The 19,126-nt window shown below is 57.5% G+C and overlaps 1 protein-coding gene across 6 annotated transcripts in view; it reads left to right on the top strand.

The window, feature by feature from the left end:
* Positions 1-5,798: 5,798 nt before the first annotated feature.
* PHRF1 (PHD and ring finger domains 1) overlaps positions 5,799-19,126 on the top strand; it is a 29,752-nt gene continuing 16,424 nt past the window's right edge. For 5 of the 6 annotated variants that reach the window (XM_044380749.3, XM_026490369.4, XM_026490371.4 and 2 more), the window contains exons 1-7: positions 5,799-5,895; positions 6,249-6,360; positions 9,698-9,813; positions 10,089-10,196; positions 14,963-15,189; positions 17,568-17,651; positions 19,005-19,123. In XM_044380749.3, the coding sequence (XP_044236684.2) occupies positions 9,720-9,813; positions 10,089-10,196; positions 14,963-15,189; positions 17,568-17,651; positions 19,005-19,123 (632 nt within the window). In that variant the 5' untranslated portion in view covers positions 5,799-5,895; positions 6,249-6,360; positions 9,698-9,719. The remainder of the gene's footprint in view (positions 5,896-6,248; positions 6,361-9,697; positions 9,814-10,088; positions 10,197-14,962; positions 15,190-17,567; positions 17,652-19,004; positions 19,124-19,126) is intronic. The other variant, XM_026490368.4, reaches the window with a different exon arrangement.

Raw genomic sequence — 19,126 nt, 5'->3', positions numbered from 1 at the left:
ACACTGGGGCTCACTGGGGGTCACCCACAGCAAGCCACTGCCCATCAACTGCACTGGTTCTCAACCCCAAGGCCACCCACAGCCTCCCTGTCACCCGCAGAACCTGCCCTGCCAAGCCTGCTGGGTGTGACCCTCAGTACGCCACAGTGACCTTTAGGACAGGGTCCTTCCAAAGGGGAGCCCAAGTCCAGGCAAGGCCTCAACTAAGGTTGCCTCTCCCTCATGCTGCTCTGACAACCGCAGACCCAGCTCCGGCCATCAACCCCCACTGTCTGGGAGAGGAGGCAGGGCCTGCTGCAGGCATCCTGGCCCCTGCAGGCCTGGAGGCTGCTCTGGGCATGCTCCCCGACCAGCAGAACTTCACAGCGGATTGAGAACCCCAGCAGAGAAAGTAGGCCCCGCAGACAAGCTGGGGGCTCTGCCAGGTGCCCCCACCTCTGGGAGGGCATGTCGCTGGGCACCACTGGGCACCACAAGTGGGTCCTCGGCATTCTGACTCCTTTAGTGGCCTTGTTGAAGTGGCAGAAATGCATAGAAAAGCCAATCCGTCACCATCTTCCCTAAGAAAGTTCCCAGAGGCAGGTAGTAGGGCTCCGACCCTGAGGGCCAAGGGTCTGACCACGACACCAGCGCCTGCCCAGGGCTGCCCTCAGCTCGACAACACTCAGAAGACCGTCCCAGCAAGTCTGCACATCCTGGCACCTGAGACACACAAGAAAAAGAAAGTTCCCTCCAAGGGCGCATCTGGCCCAACCTGAGCCCTCTCGTGCGGAGGGCTGTGAAGCCCCACGACGTTTCCCCTTCCTCCCCACCCCCCTGCGGAGCGCAGACAGGCAGACCCGGTCCACAGGGGCGCCCTCGCCTCTCCCCACCTTGGTGCTCGCCCTCCCACCTGGTCTGGCTGTCCCCTGCCCGACACAGCAGGGTCACAGAGGAGCCGGGGCGGTCGCGCTGCCCAGGGACAGATCAGCCGCTGTCACACGCACAGTGGGTCCGGAGCAGCGCAGTGTGCGGTGGGCAGTGGCTGCCCTGCGCCTGGAGGGACCACCGGGTGGGCGGAGGGGCCGTCCCCTACCCCCGACCCCTCTTTCCCCTCCAACTTGTGCGTCCGAGCCCCACCGCCCCAGCCCGGCCAGAGCCCCCGCCCGCCGGTCTGGGACCCCTCGCGCGTCACCTGCAACCGCGGCGCGGGGCCGTCGCCGGCTCTCAGCCCAAATTCGGCGGCGGCCGTGGGCCCCTGGCGCCCCCGACCGGCCCCCGAACGCCCCACGCCCGGCGCCCGGCCCGCGCCCCGCGCCCGACCCGTATGCAAATACGCGGGTCTCGCAGCCAATGGCAGGCCGGGCCGGGCCCGCCCTGCTGCGTCCCAGCCAGTGGGCGCGAGATGGGGGCGGGTCGCCACGCCCACCGCCGCGCGGCCCCTCGCGGGCGCGGCCGGCGCGTTCCTTTCCGCACGTCGGCCTCGGGGCGGGGCCGCCACCTGCCGGGCGGGGCCTGCGGGCGCCGCGTTGCTACTGTGCGGGGCGGCTCCCCCGCCGGCCGGGGCGGGTGGTACGGCCCGAGGCGCTCCCCCGCCCACGCGGTGGGTCCGCAGCTCCCGGGAACGCGCCGGGCTGGGGTGCACGTAGCCCGGCCGCGCCCTCGGGACGCACGTGGGGCCCGCGCTGCCCGCGGCTCCTGCCGAGCTCTGTGGCTGGCGGGCGGGGGTCCCGCGGTCCTCCGGTGGGATCTGTCGCCTTGAAAGGCTCGGAGTCCGAGTCCGGGGGGGACACGGCGCAAGGCGCAGGCACATCGGTGGTTTACCTGGAGTTATTGACTCCTGGGTGGTGCCCCAAGACGGCAGCCGAGGGAGATTTGGCCCTGGGCCCCTTCCCTTCACACTCCCCTCCCCGCCTCCATGGCCAAGGGAACCCCTGAGGCAGAATCAGGGGTCATGCGGACCCCTAATGGGGCAGAGAGATGCTTGCTCCCCTTTTGTTCCTGACACTCCTCTTATGAGGGGTCCTCATGAGCCCTCTGTGCCCTTCCGAAGTAAGCCAGAGCTCCCCACTTTCCCTTGCCTCGCTCAGTCTCCTGTATCTGCCTCAGACCCTGGCCCTCCCCAGAGGACCTTACTCACCTGGCTCCAGGCAGCTTCGAAGGAGCCCTCTGCTCCTCACTGCCCAGGGGCTGTGCCCTCAGCCTCAGCCACCCTGGTCCCTGGTGGTTCTTCTGTGGGAGAACGTCCTACCCTCTACCCCACCCGTTCCTCGTTTTCCCTTCCTCCAGTGACTTCCCTGCATCCCACGTGGGTAGGGGCTGGAGCCCAGCAGGTGCCACAACCCCAGCACAGACCCTGCTGAACCCTTCCCATCATCATGGTCATCTCATTTCTTCCTTCCAAACCATTGCCTGAGTGGCTAAGTGTTGAGGCTCCAGGGAGCCGTCTGCCTTGCCTGGGACATCGGGAGCCTGAAGCCTGGGGATAGAAAATCAAGGCAGGATGTTGTGGGTGTAGCCACCTATGGGTGGGGAGAGAGCACAGAGGAGCAAGGAGCTGGCTCAGTTCTGCTGGCGGTCAGAAGTAGAGGGGTCAGCAAAGCCTGGATAATGTGGTCTGGAAGGAACCCCTAGAAATCTGCAGGATCCCTGAGGACGTCCACACCTGCAGGACAGGGTAGAGGTTTGGAGGAAAGAAGTCTGGGGTTTGGGGACAGAGAGAAGTCAGAAGTCAGGGTGACTTTGAGTTCCTGTCTTGCCAGTACTGGCACAACCTCCAGATGTGCCCCCCAGTCCTGCACCCCTTATCTATTACCTTCTGTAGTGGGTCGAATAGTGTCCCCTCAAAAAGATGTCTGTATCCTAATGCCTAGACCCTGTGAATGTTACCTTACTTGGAAAAAGGGTCTCTGCAGCTATAATTAAGGGTCTTGAGATAAAATCATCCTGGTTTACCTGGGTGGGCCCTAAATCCAATGACAAGTATACTTATAAGAGACAGATGAGAGATACAGACACACAGGAAGGCCACGTAAAAACAGAGGCAAAGTTTGGGGTGATGTGGCCACAAGCCAAGGAAGCCTGGAGCACCAAAAACCGGAAGAGGCCAGAAAGGAGTTCCTACAGATTTCCCAGGGAGCACAGCTGCCTTGGATTTCAGTTTCGTAACTTCTGGGACTGTGAGGGAATCATCTGTTGTTTTAAGCTACTCAGTCTGTGGTCATTGGTTAAGGCAGGCCCAGGACACTAACAGGCCTGCCTTCCTAAGTCAGGGAACACAGCCGTACCTGTCTCCTGCCCCTGCTCTGGCCCTGTGTTTGTGTGCAGGCCTGATGGCTGGGGAAAGGGCTGGCCTGGGCTGGACAGAACCACGGTAGCTCCCAGTCATGCTCCACTCTCCTGTACAGGAGAGAAGTGTGCACTTCATGTACGTCCTGCCTGGGCTGGGGTGGGAAGTGTGCAGAACAGGGTGCCCTAGCACACCCCCCAAACGCAGCAAGGGATACAGAGTGCAGGTCTATGAGGGGCATGGGGCAGGGACACATGTTGTGTCCTTGCCTGGAACTAGCAAGTGAGAGGTGGCAGGTGGGTGGCTAGTGGGTGTGCACTGGAGGTGACAATACTGATGGGGGGTATATACAGGTGTCCACATGCATGTGGGAGGGTGAGTTATGTCAGCATGTGGGGGGCACATGTGGTAGGTGTCTATGCTCTCAAGAGGTACCACCTGTATTCATTTTGGGCCCAGACCAACAGCTCTGGGCGGTTCCCTGGGGGCACAGCTCACATCTGAGCACTGGTTGACGTGGTTGTGCACTGCCCAAGGATGCCTGCTGAGTAAGTGTTTTTCTACATCTCATCTTGGGTGCATGTGTTTATTATGACAATTTTCCAGGAACCCCCAGGAACAGCAGTAGATGAGGGTAGGAAGGGCTGCCCCCTCTCCAAGGGGACTCCAAGTTGGCTATAAGCTGATTGTGCAATCCATAGAAGCATCAGCAGGGTGCCCCTCTACCCCACGTGGGAACCTCTGCTGGGTAGTATCCTTTTGTCTAACGGTCTTCAGCAGGTAGGCATGTGTGTACAGAAGGGCCAGCACATGCCGAGCTCCAAGCTGAGAGGGAGAGGGAGGGGAAGGTGCCTGGTGCAGGATAGTTACCATGCTGGACCCCACCCGAAGTGCCATCCAATACTCACACATCCAGCCCTCAATCTCCATTTTACAGCCACGGACACTGAGGCACAGACAGGTCGAGAAGCTCTCCATGGTTACATGACTGATACACTGGGAGCCCAAGTGCCCAGGTTCAAGTACTTGGCCTGGAGGACACCCAAGAGGCACCGTGCTGCACCAGCCACCCCCCTCCAGACCTCACCCCTGTGGCCCACAGAGAGGAATTGCTTCAGAGTCTTTCATATCTCTGGCGCCATCCTTTCTCCGTTTCTGCAAAGCCCGTTTCAGCGTGTGTAAACTAGCTGTTCTTTCTCCCGTTTAGGTAAGCAGAAACAACAACCCTCCCTTGGCTGGCTGCACTCCTTCCTTTTGCAGCAGAACCACTTGCAAGAGATGTTGGTGCGCCCGGTTCCTCTCCCACCCTCTTTAAACTCCCTGCGGCCCTCCCACCCCCAACGCTGCTATCCTCAGGGTCACAGTGACCCCCACCTCACTTGACCCAGGGCCCTGCTTGATGGTCCTTCCTTCCCTGGCTTCCAGAAGCCCCTCTCCTGGGTTCCCTTCCTGTTTGCTTCGCACATCCCTCAGCAAATCCCCTCTCTTCAGAATCTACCAGGCGTTTCTTGCTTCCCAAACCTGAGCTGCGCCCATGCGACCCAAGCCACGGTGGCTCCTGCACGGGGGTCGCCCCGTGTCTGCTCTTGCTACTTTAGTCTTTTCCCACCTTGCCACCCCATGAGGACCCTGCATGCCAGCACGTGTCACCCGGCTCCAGATCCCCCAGTGGCCCTAGCTCCTCTGGCCACTTCCCGCACTGGGCCCAGCCACCTCGGCTTGGCCTCCTTTCCGAGGTCCGGCGGCGGCTTCTCGGTGCGCTCCGGGGGCCCCCACGTCATTGCCAGTCCTCCTAGGCTCCTGAGCCCCGGACCCTACCCTGCTTTATCTTTCAGCACGAGTCAGCTTTTCACACACCACGCGGTGTGGTGACCCACAGCGCTGGAGGTTTCCGGGGTCCGAACCAGACGGGACGCGGGGCTGGGGTCTCCTCCCGCTGTGCCCAGCACCTGGAGGAGCCCGCCCACATAGCACTCCATCAGTGTTTGGTCCAGGAGCGACTGTGGGGCGCGGAGCTGCTCGGGCCCAGAGCGCCACGAGGCTGCGGTGGCCCGAGCTGCAAGCGCCCGGGGGGCTGGGGGCGTGCCCCACACCGGGGAGGGCCGGGCCACCGCGTGGGGGCGGGGCAGAAGGGTAGGGGCGTGTCTACGGGCGTGGGGTGGGGCCAGATCTGAGGGCGGGGTCTCAGGTGTGCGGGAGGGCCGCTTCCATTCGCCCTGGGCAGAGGGCGGGGGCTCGGACTGTACCAACTCCCTGCGGGGGAGGGCTGACCCAGAACAGCCCACTGGCGGGCGCCTAGACACCACAAGTTCTTCCAGACACTGGTCTTCCTGGGCGGTGGGCCAGCATGAAGCAGGGTTTGCGAAGCCTCAAGGCCCCCGGCTACGGCGAGCGGCGCCTTCCGCCACCTCAGGCCCTTCTTCCCCGCCCTGGTCCCAGTGGTTCCAGCCAACGGGCGGGGCGAGGCGAGAGGGCCCCGGAAGCCGGCTCCGTGCACTTCCGGGTCGGGGAGCGCGCGGTGGCAGCTGCGGCGGCGGCGGCGGCGGCGGCGGCGGCCTAGTCGAGGCTGGCGCTCGGGCGGCGGCGGCGAGCGCCCGGGAGCGGCGGGAGGGACGCAAGGTTCTCGGGTACGTGCGGGGCCCGCGGCGGCCTCGGAGTCCCGGCCGCGCCCTGGCGCGAGGGCCGTCCCCGAGCGCCGCGCGCTTTGTCTGCGGCCTGCCCCGCGGGGCGAGGCCTGCGCCGCGCTGGCTCCGGGCGGGCGGTGGGGAGCGCGGGCGGGCGGACGGGCGGCGGGGAGGGCCCGCGCCCAGGCCGGGAGCCCCTTCGGGCCACAGGCGGGTTTCCGGGGTGGCCGCTGCCTGTCCCCAGCCGCGGGGGGCCCCCCCGCCCCCCGCCTCGTCCTCTGGACACCCCCCTCCAGCCCACGCTGTTGCCCTCCTCGGTGTGAGCGAGGTGTGACCCTGTGCCAACTCGTTTCTAGCTCCTGGTCGTCACTGCAGCCAGCGGCTTCGTCTACGTTTCGGCAGCCCGAGCGGTTCACGGGATGGTTTCCTATTAGCTCACGTAGTCTTCACAACAAGCCCCCGGAGTAGGTATTGTCCTTCCTGTTCTGCACGTGAATGCATCGGAGCCGGGAAAGGCTGCGCGACTTGCCAGGGGCGCACAGCTGCTGAGCGCAGAGCCCCAGACTCTTGCTCCACGCTCTTTTTAGCCGTGCTCGTGTTACACCTTGTCAATTTAGAAGACTATCTAGGGCTGTTGTTTCTGTGGGGAGCATGTGGTAATCTGCTTGGGAGCCTCATTCTAGCTAGGGGTCGTGTGGTTAGAACCTGAGGCTGAGGTGAGGTCTCCCAGGACCTCGGCGAGGGTTTGTTCTTAGGACAATGTTGAGTCAGAATAACCGTGGCTGGCGCCTTCCAGTGCATTCTCTGCACCAGGCCAGTGGCAAGGCTCTGATGGGGTGAGCTTGGCTTTGGGCCTCTCTGCAGCCCCCCAGTATGGACTCTTGGTGTCCATATCAGCCTTGCAGAGACCTTGTTGGCCCTACTTTTTCACTTCCATTGCAGTTTACAGTTTTCAGGTCTCCTGTGCTTCGTGGCAAACGTGGAGTAAAGAATGACAGTTCTGGCCGGGTGTGAAATGTTGGACCTGGCATGTTTGCTCAGGGCCTGTGCCAGTTACCACCAGCAGTTCTTTGGCTTCCTTAGTAACGGCTGGAATCGTAGGTGCTTTGGGTCCTTGTATTTGAAAAGAGAGGAATTATTTTCTCTCAGCTCCCTAAATCTAGAGGTAGGGCAGGCGAGTCACAGAGCACCACCAGCGTTGCCTGTGGTCTGGAACATTCTGGCAGAAGTAGGGATGGTGAGTGTGGGCAGGCATGTCTGAGCTGGGGCTACTGGTGGGGCCCCTGTTAACGCAGAGTTCTGACTGCAGTGTTCCTTGCAGGGAAAGGGCTGCCAGGGGTCTCTGGTTGTGCCTCTTCCTTGGTATTTGCCCACGTGTTTGCTCTGGGAAGTACTTTCAGAGGCTACCTGGGTTCTTTGCCAGCAGTTAACTGTCGTGTGATGATGTCGGAACGGACGATGTTCAGCCTCGTAGTTGACACTCTTCTGCTGTCCTCACCAGCTGTGGTGGAGGAGCACAGGACCCACGGGGCTTAACTCCATGGTCACCGGGACTCGTGAGTTCAGCCCCATTCCTGGGCAGGTATTTCTGGCAAGCCCCTGTGTGCCAAAAGTTGTGGCCTTGTTGACCTTCTGACAGCCCTCGGAGGTAGGCCCTGCCACTGCCCGTTACAGGTGGGCCTGGGTCTTAGTGCACCAGAGAGAAGCCAGGGGCTGTTTGTGCAGACTTTGGACCTTGTGCTTGTGTAACACATCATCAAGGTAAGAATTTGCACCCCAGAAACTGCCCTCAGCTGTGCTCTGTCATCTCTTAGGTGGCCTCCGGGGGTTACGTTTTCTGGTGTCTGAAGTGTTCCCTGGTAGGTTTATGTGTGTTAGTACAGTCAACCCTTGAACAACGCGGGGATTAGGGGCACCGATCCCCATGCAGTGGAAAATCCATGTATAACTTTTGACTCTGCAAAGACTTTATTGCTGAGAGTGTATTGTTGAATGGAAGCTTTACCAATAATGTAAACAGTTGATGAACGCGTGTTTCTTCTACTAAAGTAAGCTGAAGGGGAAAATACTGCTAAGAAAATCGTTAAGGAAGGAAAACACATTTATAGTACTGTATTTGTCCGAAAATTTGCAGGTGCAAGTGGACTTGTGCTGTTCAAACCCATGTTTTTCAGGGGCCAACCTGAAAAGGTATTTACCTCCCTATAGGGCAGGAAATGTGCTGAACACTTTGGGGCCGTGTCCCAGGATGACTTTGTGGAGTCCAGTTGTGGGAATGGTGATGACAATGGCCAGAGAGTTCTAGGTCCTCTTCCCTGACCCCACAGGAGAGGTGTCATCCTCCTGGAAGTGCCGTGGCCCTGTCACTTCCTGTGGTCTGTATGCCTCCAGCAGGAGTCATGGCCAGGAGCTGGGTCCCTGCTGTGTTGCTGAGTCACCAAGCAGTGAGGGTGCAGACCCTTAGTTGAGTGGGACCATGGCTCATTTTCTTAACCATAGAACACTAAGTAGAAGGAAGGTGGTGGCCTAGGGGGTGAATAATTCTACAAAAGCACCTCTTAGTGTACTGTTTCTAGGTAGAAGCAATATGAGCCAGTTGATAGTTTCATCAAATTAACATGCCCTCACTATTTTAGGAAACCTCATCCTAGAATCTGGGGCTTTGTAAGGGCAGTTAGGCGCTCCAGAATCTGAATCTGGCCTTAGCCCCACCAGGAGACTGTTTTCTGGGAGCATCCGTACAGAGGTGGTGGTGATAGCCCTCCTCTGGTTGCCAGGTGAGGCTCTTGGTAGTGGCACACGGCCCATGGGGGAGACGCCTGCCTGTGGGATCCCCAAAGACAGCCTCACCTGGCCAAGCCCTCCTTACCCGGTTCTTGCCTTGCCCCTCTGCCTTCTTGTCTTTTGTGTGATCCCTTTCCTCTGACCATGGAAAGTGGACTTGGCCCAAAGCACACTGTACCCCAGGGAGGGTTTTCTTCATCCTGTCTTGGTGAGTTACTGAAGGGCTCTCTCTAAGAAGTGTTTTCTCTGACAGTCACCTGGGAAATGAGGTCGCATTGTTGAGAAAGGACCTCTTATTTGGGGTCCAAAGTTGGAGGTCTGGCAAAGGAGGTAGATTGTTTTGCTACATTTGTGAGGTCATCTGTCTAGGTCTTCTGTGTTGTCCTTGTAGTGGCAGGACAGAGTAGGTAGGATAGGTGTCCCCACTTGGAAATCAGGGTGGACGCGGTGGCTGAGAGGTGAGCCCGACCTCTGCGCCCTGTGGGTGCACTTAGGGTGAGGTCGGAGCAGCCTCAGCTAACACGTGGCCTCCCAGTGGTGACCTGCTGAGCAGAGGTGGCTGAGAGTGACATGGCAGGAGAGTGCAGGGAGAGGGTCCTGTTAGCCATCTGGGCCCTTCTGACACCTCCCACCCAGCTATGTTGAAATCTCTGCTTTCCTCAGCTTGTGATAAGCCAGTTCACCCGTGCCTGGTGTCAGGGTTCCTCAGGAGTGTTAAGGTATTACAGGTGTCTGATGTAACAAAACGTTGCCAGACTAAAGCTAAGTTAGGTTCATTATAAATTGAGATTTGACTTTGAACGTTGCTCTGTGGATGGGAACCAGTGTCTTTTCTCCTACGTATGCACAGCTTTGTGGTTTGAGTTGCTTTGTTTGTATTCTGTCTCATGGCTTGGCTTCCCTGTCTTACGGATGAACACGTCACTAGGTCGTGCTGTATAGCGAGTGACTGTTGGGCTTTCAGGAGGGGAGTGTTGCATCCCAGGACGGTTGGGAACTTTTTGACTCTGGTTTATTGCAGAGCTGAACGCCAATGTCCAGTGATGGATGACGACAGCCTGGACGAGCTTGTGGACCGAAGCCCAGGGCCAGATGGACACCCGAGACTCAGCCCCGCTGCCCTGGACAGCAATGCTGGTGAGCCAGCCTCCCACCCCTTCCACCCAGAAGTGAAGGAACAAGTGTTTGCGGCTTGCACCTCTCAGAAGCAGCAAGGCCACCTCATGTGCGGAGTCCGCTTTCCCTACTTCTGTCCCCACCCAGCCCAACTTCCGTCCCCATCTGGGCAGCCACTCGTAGTCCGTTTGGCAGGCGCTTCTGAGCACCTCTGTGCATCAGTGAAACAGCCCTCACTCTTTGCTGCCTTGGTTGTGACTTTCTCGGGGCCTGTGTTTCCACCTCTTTTGCTTTAGAAGAAAGCAGTGATGGCACCAGTGGCGGCTCTGAGGACGACACGGGCAGCGAGCGCAGCTACAGCACCGACGGAGAGGACGCGGACGGGGGCCCGGAGGACCAATCCGGTGAGAATCCTGCCATTTGAGCGGCCACCTGTGTTTCCTTTCGTCATGGCGGGGACCGCTGTTTATAAAACACTGTGGGTGGAGTTGATGCCTTGACCCCACTGGCCAGCCGAGGGCTGTGAGGAGCTGGGGAGAGGCTCCCCTGCCGGCAGACCTCACCTTCCGCTGGGGCAGTGGCTCGCTTCTGTTGTAATCCTTTGTTTCACAGTTCAGTTTGACAACACAACTTCATTAAAGGTTAAAATGACTGAGCGTGTGGAGCAGCATGAACTGGGGTCTTTCCAGGGTGAGCGTGGCAGAGTGGATTTCCTGGCACAGTGAGCAGAGGGCTCTTGGTGACTCGTGCTCCCTGCGTGTGCACGCACGCTCGCACGCACACACCGGGTACAGGGCAGGTGTAGCATGAGCTGAGGTTTGCTGGGGCCTGAGGCCAGGACTCAACAGGCCAGGTCGGTGGAGCCATTCATGGCTTCCTCTCATTCTTCTGACCAGAGCCCCTGAGAGAATTGGCAAGTGCAGGAAGTGACTTTATTAAGGAATTCCCAGCACGTTTACGCTGGTTGACATCTGTGCCCTTGAACTTCTGTACAGAGAATGTTGCCGTAAGGGGCTCTGGTTGGGCTCACAGCACCTCCTTCCCTGTCCCTTCTAGCCTCCCTGTCTGCTGCATGGCCTCCAAGGTCCCCAGGTGGGGTCACCCTGTCCGAGATCAGCTGTGGTCACCTTCCACAGAGGGAGGGCACTCTTGGCCCTTTGCTGATAGGGTGCTGGACTTTGGAAGTTTGGCTCACAGCTGCTTTCCTTCTGGCACAGTCATCAGGTAGGGAGAGGCATGGTCCTAAAGGAAATAACATGATCTTTGTATCACAGTCTCTCAGGCTGTTGTGGTTACCAGTGTTAGAATGTGAGCAGGACTGCAGTGGCCTGAGCAGATGTGAGTTGCAACTTCGTGTGTATTGGTGACATACTTGTCCACAGCTAGATTTTGAATCCTGTACACAGGGACATGAAATTCTGTCCTGAGTTTGCAGGTCACGAATATAGTTCTGCTTGTCCCCCCCTTGAGGTGGGGCGTTGGGCTTACCCGAAGCAGGTCTCAGGCACAGACACTTGACATTGGCAGGGCTGAAGGAAGAAGACATTGGTTCGTCCCATAAGCAAAGGTTTGAGGGCCTGCTGGATGCCAAAGAATCGGGGTGGGGCCTGGAGGAGTACAGAAGCCAGCTCAGCTGGGGTTCCTGCTGTTCCTGAGCTCACCACTTAGCTGCAAAGACAGTGGCATAAAGAAGCAGTTATGACAAGGGTGATACATGGCCAGAGTGGGTGTGTAGGGGCATTGCCAGAAGAGTGGTTCTGTGGACATGGCGTGGTGAGGAGAAGCTTCCAGAGAGCCTTGTCTAAGCTGTGATGTGAAGGACAGGAGGAGGTGGCCTGGAATTAGCAGACAGAGTGCTGCTGTAAAGAGATGTCGCACAGAGCTGAGTGCCCAGGAGGGAAGGAAATGCAGGTGCAGGGCCTGCAGGTGGGGAGGTGCTGCAGGAAGGGAGGGCCTGTTAGCCTAGCCTGTCAGCTTAATCGAATGCCCTTTGTTCCTTCCACACCAGCCTTTGAAAGGTGGCTGACTCTTCTTAGCAGGTGGGAAGTGTAGTCAGACCTTGAGAAGGGAGTCCTTCTGAAAGTGCATTTCCTGTATCCCTACAGGCCTGGCCCTTCCCAGAACAGCTCTTTCTACTTGTTGCCTTTCTTGCCCTAGTATTTATCCTTGAAAATTGCTTGCTTGATTACAGTTTACTGAATTTCCAACTTTAAGTATTATCTACTTAAGGGGCACCTGGGTGGCTCAGTCAGTTGACTGTCCAACCTTGATTTCAGCTCAGGTCATGAACTCAGGGTCCTGAGATTGAGCCCCATGTCAGGCTTCACACTTAGCGAGGAGTCCGCTTGAGATTCTCTCTCTTTCCTCCTCTCCCCTCTCTGTCTCCCTCTGCCCCTCCCCCTGCTTGCACAAACATGTACGCATGCACGCTCTCTCTCCCTATCAAATAAATCTTTTTTCTTTTTTTAAGATTTTATTTATTCATTTGAGAGAGAGAGAGAGAGAGAGCATGAGCAGGGGAGAGAGGCAGAGAGAGAAGCAGCCTCCCTGCTGAGCTGGGAGCCTGACGTGGGGCTCGATCCCAGAACCCTGGGATCACGACCTGAGCTGAAGGCAGACACTTAACCATCTGAGCCATCCAGGCGCCCCTCATATAAATAAATCTTTAAAAATACATATTATTGGGACACCTGAGTAGCTCATTCGGTTGAGCCTCTGCCTTTGGCTCAGGTCACGATCTCAGGGTCCTGGGATCAAGTCCCAAATCGGGCTCCTTGCTCAGCGGGGAGTCTGCTTCTCCCTCTGCCTCCTGCACTCCTGCTGCTCCTGCTGCTTGTGCTTTCTCTTTTTCTGACAAATAAATAAGATCTTTTTTAAAAAATCTTTAAGAAAATATATTATCTGTTTAAGTCTTACCACAAAAACTGAGAACTTAGGGCTCTGATCTGTGGTTTTAGCCCAGCTCTCCAGGCCAAGCATGTACTGCTCCACAGGGAGCTGTGATGGACGTGGAACCGTGAGTCACAGTGGCCTGTGCAGGGTGCAGCCCCAAGGCACCCCCATCTCTGGCTCGAGCATAGACCGTGCTCTTCTTGGGGACCCTGCACTCATCTGTACTGGGGATTTCAGGCCTGCGGCCAAGCCAGGCCAGTGCACTTGTCTGCACATTCCTCACTGTGATCCCTTGTTGAGTCGGGACCATCGCCAGCAGCCCCTGAGGGGTAGATGGAGGTAGATGGCTCAGGGCCTCTGCACCTGCACAGGTCTTCACCACTCCCGTCACTGCTGGTCACTGTCCCTCAGAGACTTCAGGGCCATTGCTTGGTGTGCCCAGGTGCTGCACAAGGGTCTCGTGGCTCTCAGATGGCCAGTTCTTTGCCTTTCAGAGTTCCACAGGGAGAATCTGATCACCTGGTTTCAGCCTATTCCGCTCACGTGGCACATCACAAAGGAGGAAAGCTGAGAAAAGCCCTTTCTCACTTCTCATCTGCCCTTTTCCAAAATTTTTGCATACCAATTTCCTTAGTTTTTTTTCTTGCTGTGTAACGAACTGTCACAGACCCAGCAGCTCAGAGCAGTGTGCTCATAATCTCAGTGTTTCCAGGGTTAGCAGTCCAGGTGTGGGTTGCTGGCCTTTGCTCCAGTCTCACTCGCTGATCAGGGGTCACGGGACCGTGGTGCCCATCTGAGGCTTGGGGTCCTCCTCTAACAGCACTGCTTGTTGGCAGAATTCAGAGCCTTGAGGGAGTAGGGCTGAAGTCTTGGCTTCTGGCTGGCTGTTGGCCGGGGACTGTCCTCAGCTACTAGAGGCTGCCCCCTTGATGGACAGTTCACACCCCCAGCTTGCTTCCACGCCTGCGGGCACACATCCCCTGACTTCATTCTCTGCAACCAGCGGGGGAAACGGCTTTTCAAGGGCACACCTGATTAGGTTAGGCCAACAGGGGGTCCTTCCCTGGGCCCTGAGGCAGCAGCAGGTTCCTAGGTGAGGCCCTGGTTCCGTCCACCCTGGGAGGGGTTCGATGGCGTGGTGTCCTGGGGCCGTGTGAGGACGCTGCCTGCCACACCTCTGGTGCAGGTGAATTTGAATCTGTGGTGGATTTTGGGAGGGAGAGAAGACGAAATGCACGCATCAGCTGCTATGTTGGACTGAAAGCGTCTCCTTTTCTGCTGGTCAGGCCCCAGCCCCAGAATCTCTCAGAAATTGAGCACAACTGTTACAGCCAAAGTGCCTAGTTAGGAATCCATGGTCCCTACATCCCCAAAGAAAGAACAATAGACCTATAAGGAAGGTCTCACTTGGCAGCAGTTGGTTTGTTAACACCTTGTTTTGAGGAGGGTTTTGCGGGGGGCGGGGGGTGTCACGATCTGGACGCTGCTGTGCTGATGAGGGGCACGTGTCAGGTGGGGACGGGCCCCGGGAGCTGGCCTGATGGCGGGGTTCGGGGCACGTGTCAGGTGGGGACAGCCCCCGGGAGCTGGCCAGATGGCGGGTTTCGGGGCACGTGTCAGGTGGGGACGGGCCCCAGGAGCTGGCCGGATGGCGGGGTTCGGGGCACGTGTCAGGTGGGGACAGCCCCCGGGAGCTGGCCAGATGGCGGGGTTCGGGGCACGTGTCAGGTGGGGACAGCCCCCGGGAGCTGGCCAGATGGCGGGTTTCGGGGCACGTGTCAGGTGGGGTCGGGCCCCAGGAGCTGGCCGGATGGCGGGGTTCGGGGCACGTGTCAGGTGGGGACGGGCCCCCGGGAGCTGGCCGGATGGCGGGGTTCGGGGCACGTGTCAGGTGGGGACGGGCCCCGGGAGCTGGCCGGATGGTGGGGTTCGGGGCACATGTCAGGTGGGGACGGGCCCCCGGGAGCTGGCCTGGTGGTGGGGTTCGGGGCACATGTCAGGTGGGGACGGGCCCCGGGAGCTCGCCGGATGGTGGGGTTCGGAGTCTGCACCAAGGTAGACGTTTGCAGAGCTGGCGTGGCCGCTCAGCCGGTGTCCTGTCCTCTTAGCTTGGGAGCCGCTTCAGGTGAGGTGCCCAGTGATGGGTGTGCTGGCAGGGCTGCGGGAAAGGTGTCTGTCTCTGCAGTGTGGGATTTGGAAACACGCCTTCCTGAGCGCGGCTGTAGCCTGCTTGCTTCCAGTGCTCCAGCTCACAAAGTTGCGTTTCTTCTTTTTCAAGGTTCTGAAGATTCTGAAGAAGAAGGAGGAAGAGGAGAAGAGGGCATGGAGGCATTAGTGGCTGTGGTAGACGCTCAGGGGAAGTTGGAAGCCAATGGTGCATTTAATTCTGATGATGATTCCGAGAGCTGCCCGATTTGTCTCAACACCTTCAGGGACCAGGCTGTGGGGACGCCGGAGAACTGTGCCCATTATTTCTGCCTGGATTGTATTGTCGAATGGTCCAAGGTGAGGGAGGCGGCTTCTCTCTGGGGTTCTTCCTTCCTTTGGGATGACCTCTCTCCGTTTATAAGTGACCCTGTCAGTTGCCAGGTGGTGCTCTCTGATCTACAGTAGAAATTGAGGCCGTAAGGTTGGGTCCTAGCCTGGTCTTTGCTTTGATTGGTGTGCTCTTGGCTCGTGGGGTTGCCAGTAAAGCTCACTGTGGGGTGATGTGCTCGTGGAGCATGGGATGAGGAGGCAGGAGAGAGGGGGTTTATTTCTGGGTCAGTATCCCTTGGGGAACCTGTCTGCAGAAACCCTAAATGACCTAGGGGCAATCTATGGCTGGCAGAGTCAGCCCGGTGTGCTGTGGCCCCACTGGATGGAATCATCTCATAGATGGGAGCACGAGATTCAACTGGGCACTGAGTCGTGACGACCAGCAGTGAAGGGAGCCAGCGTTAAAACAGATGAAGGGAATTTATCAGAAATACACGGTACATTTCCCGATGAACTTCATTTAATTTTTTTTAAAGATTTTATTTATTTATTTATTTATTTATTTATTTATTTATTTATTTGAGAAAGAGACAGCATAAGTGGGGAGGAGAGGGAGAAGCAAGCTTCCTGCTGAGCAGAGAGCCCGATATGGAGCTCAATCCCAGGACCCTGAGATCATGACCTGAGCCGAAGGCAGACGCTTCACCAGCTGAGCCACCCGGGCGCCCCTCATGGTGAACTTGAGAAGCAATAACCCCCTTCCTACTTTTTAAACTTCTTATTGTGAAAAATTTCAAAGACATAGAAGAGGACAGGAGGGGTGATGTGTGCCCCCACCTCCTGCCTGTCACCGTCGTCAGGCACTGTTAGTCTGCTCTCTGCCCAGCCTGGAACTTCACCAACACAGACGCTGTGTGGAGGCAGTGGACCTCCACACCACCACCTCCCCCAGCGAGGTTCACAGTAACCCCATAGGCCCTAGCCCCAGGCCTGCTCCCCTTTTTCCCAGAGAGCTTGGAAGTTTGTTTGGGCCTCAGCCGCGTTCATGCGGCCCTCGCGGCCACACGTCTGCTGCCTCGCTGTGGTGTGGTTTGAGGGCTCCCCTGCCCCTGGCACTTCCGCCGCATGGCCCTGGATTGGTGGCACAGGTTAGATTAAGGTTTAGATTTTTTTTTTTTTTTAGATTTTATTCATTTATTTGACAGACAGCCAGCGAGAGAGGGAACACAGCAGGGGAGTGGGAGAGGAAGAAGCAGGCTCCCAGCAGAGGAGCCTGACATGGGGCTCGATCCCGGAACGCCGGGATCACGCCCTGAGCCGAAGGCAGACGCTTAACGACTGAGCCACCCAGGCGCCCCAAGGTTTAGATTTTTTTGCCAAGCAAAGCCTTGTAAATTGAGGACTATGACAAGGTGCTCGTTGTCTTGTTGGTATCATACTGGATAGTGGAAGTGAAAATAAAGGTAGAAGCGTCATGTAGGAAAAGGTATTCTTTGCAAATAACAAGGTTGTCAACGTAGGTGTTTTACAAGTGAACTGTCAGAATATGAAGCTCAGCGAGATTGCTGGGCACAGGATTAACAAAGATGAAAAGTTATACTCAGAAGTAAGTCATAAAAAAGACATGTGAGACCTTTAAAGAGCTTTTCTAAAACAGTTGAGACTGAGTGAAGACAGAGCACTTTCTGGAAGGGACGTCCCAGCTCAGAGAGATGGCCGTGGTGCTACCAGTTCACCCGTCCTGCCTGGAGCTTCCAGAGCCCTACAGGCGTGAAATTCATGAGGGGGAAAGCAAATACCAAGAATTGACGGTCCCTTTGAGAAAGGGAGAAGTCACCTACTGTATATTAAGATTTATAAGATGATAGCGACTACGCCGGAATTGCTCCGGGAATGGAGACCAGGCCCCGGGGGTGTGGTGGGGCTTGAAGGGCAGGCCACACGCAGCGGACAGCAGGTAGCATCTCACAGGAAAGGGAGTGGGGCTCGCCATAGATGAGTGTGAGAGATGGAGAGAGAGGGCCCAGCTCACGACACCACACAGCACCACCTGGATTCAAGATCAGAAGCCTTCGGAAGAAAATGCAGGGCATCTGTCAGGACAGGGAAGGACTCTTAACTCCATGTGGGAGCAGCCAGGAGGATTTACACGAGGGCAGCGCGAGCAGAAGTAGTTGGGAGTGTGGTTCCACCATGAGACAGCAGCACAGGTGCCGGAAGGTCAGACCAGAGACCGGGGAGGGTGGGAGCCCCTGTCCCTCTCGGATCGGAGGGAGTGTTCAGCAGAGATGCGATGACCAGCGCACAGTGGAGTTTTGACTTCCGAGGGAGTTCTTTATTCTGAGTGTGGTGTTCATGGTGAAAATGATCCTACGGGATCCTGATACAATTTTTGTTTCTTACAGAATGCCAATTCCTGTCCGGTCGATCGAACTATATTTAAATGTATTTGTATTCGAGCCCGGTTTGGTGGTAAAATTCTGAAGAAGGTAAGTGTAGATGCTTTGGTCGAGAACCCCCCCCCCATGCCTTGTTACATTGGTCCCTGTCTAATGGGAGAATGTGCTTTCAGAGGTTGATCCGTTTTCCTGAAGTGAGTAAACATAGGTTAAGTGCTTTTTAGAAATCCACTAAAACATCTGCAGCGTGAAGCTGTGAAGCCAGTCGGTGGGGGTGCTGCCTCGTCCGAGGGCTCTGGGTGGGAAGGCAGATGGTGGCAGTTTCTCAGACTTCCTCCTCCCCGCTCCCTCGTGCCTTTTCAACATCTCACAGCTTCTCTCCTCTTCCGCCACAACGGCCATGGGGCAGACCACACACCCGATAGTGCTGGGCAGGGCTAAGAAGTTCTCCTTTGCTTGTAGGTGCTTGCTTTTGCTTGTCTGCTTTGTAGAGGCTCGAAGGGCCTTCGTGAGTCTTCCTTCTTTTGCTGAGGAGCGTCCCAGAGACTTGGAGACACGCCTTAGACGTGTCTTAGCTTGTAGCTGTAGACCTGCTGTTTTCTTTACAAAGGTTACAAAGCCATAGATGCACGGGGACTTAGGCCCTCTGTAGGCTCGGTGTCGTGCTGGGCTCAGGTGTGTGCTGCAGGGGGCAGCTGTGGTGTCCCCTGTCCCAGACGCTCTGCTCTCCTTCCCTGGAAGCAGGGGCCTGTTCCCATGTCACGCAGGCAGCCTTCACTTCCCTGGAGTATCCGCCAGTGCAGCATGTGGACACTGAGCTCTTGCTGTGTGTGCAGAGAGGTCCAAGTGGCACATGAGCGAGCCCAGCTGGAGAAGACCCAAGGGTGACTCCAAGTCCAGCACCCACGGTGCAGGAGGCTGGAGAGGACCCTGACCACCACCCCACCCCCACCCCCCGGCTCTGGAGAAAAGGCCAAGCGAGTGCTGACACAGAGGGAAGAGAGGAGCAGAGGCTGTGCCCCACAGTGTGGGGAGACGGGCGGGGGACGGAGTTGGCATCCCATTTGAAGGGAGTGCAGACCTTGCACACGTGAAGGCTTGGCTAGCGGAAGCCTAGAGGACCGTACCTCTGAGCCTGCATGTCGACGGCCTGCTCCATGCGCGGCTGTGACTGTCCCAGCGCAGCTGCATGGTTGTGGGCCGGGATTTGGCATCTGTGTCTCCATGTCTTTGCTTGGTCATACGGCGGTTCTTGAGAGGAGAAAAGCCTCCTGGTTTTATCCTGCTTCCCTCTTCACGTGTCCAGCGCCGGTGTCCTGGCTTGTCCCCCCCAGTGCACCCTGCTTTGGGACCTTCCTGTGGGGGAGAAGCTGCTCGGTCTGCTTTGGCTCTGCAGGTCGGGCTTCACCTGCCATGTGACCAGCAGGGCTTTTCTGCTTTCAGATTCCGGTGGAGAACGCCAGAGCGGGAGACGACGAGGAGGAAGACCCAACCTTCTGTGAGGTGTGCGGCAGGAGTGACCGGGAGGACCGTCTGCTCCTCTGTGACGGCTGTGACGCCGGGTG

This window comes from Ursus arctos, unplaced genomic scaffold (genome assembly GCF_023065955.2).
Source record: "Ursus arctos isolate Adak ecotype North America unplaced genomic scaffold, UrsArc2.0 scaffold_23, whole genome shotgun sequence".
Lineage (NCBI taxonomy): Eukaryota > Metazoa > Chordata > Mammalia > Carnivora > Ursidae > Ursus > Ursus arctos.
The sequence above is the reverse complement of the archived record's forward strand: the minus strand, read 5'-3'. Positions and strand labels throughout refer to the sequence as shown.